At 38.3% G+C, this 6726-nt stretch overlaps 1 protein-coding gene across 1 annotated transcript; it reads left to right on the top strand.

Annotated features, from left to right (window-relative positions):
- Nucleotides 1-207: 207 nt before the first annotated feature.
- Nucleotides 208-6307, top strand: LOC135100567 (tRNA (cytidine(32)/guanosine(34)-2'-O)-methyltransferase-like). The gene is made up of 6 exons (XM_064003577.1): nt 208-393; nt 2035-2104; nt 3256-3437; nt 4813-5022; nt 5201-5388; nt 5502-6307. The coding sequence occupies exons 1-6, from the start codon at nt 273-275 to the stop codon at nt 5766-5768; spliced, it is 1038 nt and encodes a 345-aa protein (XP_063859647.1). The 5' UTR covers nt 208-272; the 3' UTR covers nt 5769-6307.
- The last annotated feature ends 419 nt before the right edge of the window (nt 6308-6726 follow it).

Raw genomic sequence — 6726 nt, 5'->3', positions numbered from 1 at the left:
AGTAGATCATAAACTTCACTATATTTTCTTTCGGTATATTGCATTATTATTTTTGCCCAATATATATATATATATATATATATATATATATATATATATATATATATATATATATATATATATATATATATATATATATATATATATATATATATATATATATATATATATATATATATATATATATATAAAGAGAGAGAGAGAGAGAGAGAGGCGGCGTTGCAAAGACAGACAGGCCGCCACTTACCAGCTGATCGGCAAAACACGTGAAAATGGGTCGCAGTTCTAAAGACAAGCGTGACATTTACTACAGACTGGCCAAGGAGGAGGGATGGAGGGCCAGGAGCGCGTTCAAACTCATCCAGATCAATGAAGAATTTAAGATTTTTGACGGTAAGAAGGGAGATTAGAGGGATGCAGAGGTTGTGCTTCTGTCTCAGCAACACAGATTTATCTACCCACTTGGTTGAGGCTACAAGCCCAGAAGTTAACGTTTTGGCAGTGAAATAAGTGGTGTGTGGTCCTTATTGTAGTGCTAGTCTGTACCTTTGTTGATCACTATTCCCTGTTTGGAATTTGGGTTAATTTTTTTGTTTCTTCCTGACTTGTAACAAATATTGGTCTGTTGTTGCTTAATGTTATTCGCTATTATTATCTTTTTCTCGTATTGTGAAACTTGTCACACCTTTGTCTTTATTTATTTTCAGTCATCATCTAAGTGTTAAAAAGCATGTCAGATCTAGATCTAACTCTCCCCTGCAACTTATGGTACTTCAGAAATATCTAAAAACTTTGCTTCTTCATCTTTCCCTCCTTTATTTCAGCCTGATGGCACCACTGTCATTTCATCTAAACCTAAAAGCTGAACTCTCTGCTCAAAGCCCCTATCTTTGATGATTCAGGGCTTGTTCCTTCCTCACCTCCATGCTCTGACCATTTCATGCTACCATTAAGATCGTTCACAGTGATGTTTTCTATGCCTTTGGTAGCCTTAACCCTTGGGAGGCTTATCGACCTGATAGGGTCCCTCCTTTTGCTCTCTGAAACTGTGCCTCCATGCTTGGATCTTGCCCAGTCAAACTCTTCCAGCTCTGCCTATCAACATCTACCTTTCCTTCTTGCTAGAAGTTTGCCTGCATTCACCCTGTTTCTAAAAAGGGTGACTGCTCTAATCTCTCAAACAAATGTCATTTTAATTTAATTTCCTGCGTAACTAAAGTTTTTTAATCAATCCTCAACAGGAAGATTCTTAAAAATCTGTCACTTCACACTTCACTTATATTGGATTGCCAGTATGGAATCCAATGTGGCAGCTCTACTGGTGATCTTCTGGCTTTTCTTATTGAGTCTTGGTCATCCTCTTTTGAAGATTTTGGTGAAACTTTTGCTATTGCCTTAGACATATCAAAAGCTTTTGATAGAGTCTGGCACAAAGCTTTTATTTCCAAACTGCCCTCCTACAGCTTTTATTCTTCTCTCTTTAACTTCATCTCAAGTTTCCTTTCTAACCATTTTATTGCTGCTGTGGTATATGGTCACTGTTCTCCTCCAAAGTCTACTAATAGTGGTGTTCTGTCTTGTCACCCACTCTTCCTATTATTCATCAATGATCTTCTAAACCAAACTTCTTGCCCTATTCACTGCCTGCTTCTGTATTTCCTCCTTCCTATGACTTGAACTCTTTCAAAAGGGAAGTTTCAAGACACTTATCCTCCATCATCTGATTTTTCTTTTTGGCAGTCTTTTTGGAAACTGGTACCCAAGTGGGCCTTTTTCTATATTTTTTTGTTGCTCTTGGCTAGTGGCCCACTTACATAAAAAAAAAAAAAGGGTGCTAGTCCTTAAAGAGTTGACCATGTGTATCTAACCAAGACAGTGTTGAAAGGTTAAGTGGTGTTTTCATTTTGTTCATCATCATTTGCCATCATCCCATTAGTGAATTGTGTCTAAATATACAAATAGAAGTGAGACTACTCCAGCAGACTAAAATTGCTATACTCTTACTTTGCCTGATGTAGCATTTCACTGATGCAGGTGTGAGCCGCGTGGTGGACCTGTGTGCTGCGCCTGGGAGCTGGAGCCAAGTCCTGTCCCGCACACTAAGGTGAGAATTGTTGTTTTTAGTGATCTTTAGTCTTGAGTGTCATGTGTGATTGATTCAGTAATGGTAGGATAGAAAATTATATGTAAAAATTAATAAATAAGAGTTATCCTTACTATGACTGATCCAGAAATATCCCAGATCTCTATAAAAAGTACAGTATAGATAGCTCCCTATTTGCAGACATTCAAGTTACAAACTTTGGCACACACAAGTTAAGTTGTTCTTAAGTTCAAAATTAGGGCTTGAGGATAATTTGTATGTCTGTTACTATTACAAAACATTTACTCAAAGGATGTGCCAAGCATAATAATAATCTCATTGGTTATATCAATATGTCCAAATCTAGAGTCATCCATAACCAAAAGACACATCTCAGTACTGTATGCTACAGTAAAAGTGACAGACTTACAAAAAGCCTCTTGGAAAGGAACCTGTTTGTAAGTTGGGGACTATTTTTGTTCAACTTTCTGTTGGAAATCAATTGGTGTTGAGATGCAAGTAAGTCTTGCTTATTGTATTTTCACTGCATGTGATGATGGAATTTGCAGAACATTACTGCTTCAAATATTGCCAAAAGCTTGGTGAGGATGGAAAATTATTCATTTTTATAATTTTTTTTTTTTCTGGCAAACAAGCAATTGGTGTTATGCAACTTATAGAATGATGTAACTGGTTTGAAGGTGGCTGAAATTCATCTAATAGTGATTGGTTTTCTGGTAAGCTATCAGTAAACTTAAATTCACAAGTCATTGAGTGCACAGTTTGGTCACTGGAGACTGGGTTGACTGTCAAAAATTTTTATGAAATTGATATGAACTGTGGTAAGGCTTGGGTATACAGCTATTATCCAAAAATTAATTTTCAGTCTTTAGATACATCAGACAAGTCTATTTACCCAGAAATGAATTTTTAGACATGTCAAACAAGTCTGTTTTTCTCATAAGTTATGTTGTATGTATGGCACGTGTTTGGTATAACATTCATTAAGCAATATTACTCTGCAGTACTAAGGGTGTCATATATTTGGTCTACTACAAGTGGTTGCTGTATCACAATCCTTCATAAAGAGGGATTATTGTAATAGCAGTTTTCAAGCCCTAATATAATTAGGTTTGTGCATGACTGAGCACAGTAGTTCCTGCCTCCAATAGGGGGAGTGCAGCAGACCCATCCTCTGTGAAGATTGTGGCAGTGGACCTGCAGGCAATGGCACCTTTGCCTGGTGTCACTCAGCTGCAGGGGGACATCACCAAGACCAGCACTGCAGAGGCCATCATCAGCCACTTCCAGGGTGATAAGGCACAGCTGGTAGTGTGCGATGGTGCCCCAGATGGTTAGTATTATGTGTGGTGGTGCTTCTTATAGTAGTGTGATAGCATGGTGTGTGATTGTGTTCCCGGTGGTTAGTATGGTGTGTGTAATGGAGGGGTGACAAAAAAAAAAAAAATCTCTGTAGTACTTAGCAATTAGGATTAATGTCAACTTAGTCTTAGTATGTAAAGTAGACCTATCATGATTAAATAATAAAGTAAAATTGAGTAACAGTAAACATTAAGAACTACTATATGGTATTAGAAAAGAAGTATGTATCTAAGTGAGTGGCAAGCCAAGAGTATTTTGACAGCTATGCTTGAGGACATAGTCACTTGGCAGCCATGATCACAACATGTCCAGTATATGTCACTACCTGAGCCTGCCTCAGTTTTGCTCTGTCATTTTCTCAGTGAGCATCAGCTGAGACAGACATAACCAGGTATGTATGTGTACTGCCCTGTGAAAGGGCTAACACACTGGATGTGGCATGTTAATTTGGGTAACTAGCTGAGAAGTTTGGCAACCACTACTGTAGTGTAATGGTTTGTATGCACATTCCACAACTGATAAGGCCTGGGTTTGATTCCTAGGCAGGACAAGAAGGATGAGCTTTCTTATATTCTTGCCTCTGTTACCTTTCAGTTTCATGTGCCTGATAAAAGGTGGGTTTTATGCTCTGCCTCCTGGCTTTTTCCTGTACATCCATCACAACACTCATCTGTGGCACCATAGTAGAGAGAAGTTTGGCTCCAAGGGGAGGGTTTCTGCTTGCACAGGGCACTTAAGTGTTCATAACATTAAACATCCATGACACTTCTTTCTGTCTGAGTGCCATTACTCCTTAAGATTATTCTTGTGCACAGCTTGTGAAAGTGTAATACATTATGATGATGAGATCTGAATAGTGAAGGAAGAATTTGTATATACATAGATTAAAGTACAATGAGATCAGGATGGTTAAGTGGATGTGTGGTGCATCTTCTAATGATTGGCATGATGTATCAAATTTGTAAATGAGGAACCATAAAGTAATATGGGACTTGAATGCATCAATGGGGTGTTGAAGAGCAGCAGATTATGGTGTGGTATGGGTGGTGGATAGGATGTGGGAGAAAAAGTATGTAAAAAAGGTGAAAAGGATGAATATTGATGATAGAGCATTTTGGGGATGGTCAGAAAAGCATTTTGGGGCTGGACAGAAAAGACATTGGGTGTGATCAGGTAAAGTGACCACAGGGATTTAAAGTTAGGCAGAGAACTGTCTTTTGGTAAATAAAGATGATGTGTGCAAGCTTGTGTAGAGTCTTTCAGATCAGAGAGAAAGAGAAATTCATGATATGCCTTTAATTTAGTCAGATTGCTGTTAATTGCTACATGTTTCATCTTCCATCCAGTGACAGGCCTGCATGACCTTGACGAGTATGTGCAGGCACAGTTGCTGCTGGCTGCCCTCAACATAACCACTCATGTCTTGATGGAGGGTGGCACGTTTGTGGCTAAAATCTTCCGTGGCAAGGACGTCACTCTCCTCTATGCACAACTGAAAATATTCTTTAGTCAAGTCAGTGTGACCAAGCCAAGGTCTTCACGCAACTCAAGCATAGGTGGGAATTTTATCAAGGCAGCACCTTCCCTCCTGTTTTTCTATTGATTGCATACTCATAAATGTTTTTTTTTAAGATGGAGAATGGAGGCACATTGTATTGACAAGTAGATAAGAGTCAGTAGCCAAGCTAATCCAAGATTTTGTTGCTTTATAATTTAGTGATTAAAATATTTCAGAATCCTTTGTTGTTTGCCAAAATTATTCTCCACCGGAGGGATACATCCCCACCATGGTGAACCCTTTGCTAGACCTGAGCTACGATGGATCATGGCAGGACCTGGAGGGACCAAACCGCGTCATTGTGCCCTTCCTGGCATGTGGGGACCTGTCTGCCTATGACTCTGACATGAACTATCCATTGCAAGTAAGAGACATTGATATACTAGTTTTGCCACTAAAAGAAAAGGTATATTGGAAATAAAAAATGTGTACATGTAACATTTATTATAATTTTTTCAATCAACTTTTTTCTTTCAGATGGAGGATGGTAAAAATTATCAGTATCTGCCACCAACCCAACCTCCTATCAGTCCAGCATACACAGTTGCTGTGGCCATGAAGCGTGGCTCCCAGCAGGCTTCTGGGGAGTCTCCCACCACAACCACTATCACCACCACTACTGGGAAAAAGGATAATGAATTACCAAAAGAAGCCAGAAGTAATATGACTGACACAACACCTGAACAAACAGGTGGCAGTCTTTCAGAAAAAGAATTACAAGAATTACAGAAGATGCACATTTAAATTTTTTTACTTTATAATTATGGTAAAATTTAGTTGACAGAAATTCATGCAATTTTACATATTGCATGTAGTAGATGCAATGCACTAATAATTTCACTCGTGTTTTCATCACATTGATGAGATGATGCTCTATGCACATCACACACTTCCTGTGTAGTGGCCTGCTGACATGTCAAGCACATTATTGAAGTTTATAGCTAAATTTGCATTTATAAAACTAGCTCAATAATTGCAAAACTAAATTTGTGAAATTATTATAAGTGAAATTACACTTCTGCAAGTGTGGCATTTGTGGTTTGCACAAGTGGCCAACTCTAATATTAATGTGTTTAAATTGAATATTTTTATTTAATAACACTAATTACCTAGATAGTAATGTAGGAAGGACATCCTGGGTGTGCTGTCCATGATTGGGCTGGAAGAATGTTGCCCCAGTTTTTTCAGCATAATTTAAAAGATAATAAGGCTTGTTATCTTGGCTTGGCCAACCCCTTATAGGGGACTTCATCTTCATATATATATATACGAGTATATATATATATATATATATATATATATATATATATATATATATATATATATATATATATATATATATATATATATATATATATACAGTAAAATCCCTCTTATCCAGCATCAACAGGACCGCCGACATGCCGGATACTTGAATATTGCCGGATACTTGAATAGAAGTGAAATTATGTCCACAATCACCACCCTACACTCACGCATCTTACCATAACAAAGATCAGCTGATCTTAATCAGCAGCTGATCTGATCAGCTGCTTAAGTGTAAGCACAACAGGCTTCCTCATTTCTACAACTTTAGGCATGATGAAGGCGTCAGGCGATAAACAGTGCGCACGCGGGACTGAGTCACTGAGCAAACACAGTGCAGTGGGCCGTGGGTGGCGTGAAGCAGTGCGCTCTGGTGGCGAGGGGACAGAGTATGCCT

Source organism: Scylla paramamosain, chromosome 5 (assembly GCF_035594125.1).
Source record: "Scylla paramamosain isolate STU-SP2022 chromosome 5, ASM3559412v1, whole genome shotgun sequence".
Lineage (NCBI taxonomy): Eukaryota > Metazoa > Arthropoda > Malacostraca > Decapoda > Portunidae > Scylla > Scylla paramamosain.
This window is presented reverse-complemented; position numbering and strand designations above follow the sequence as displayed.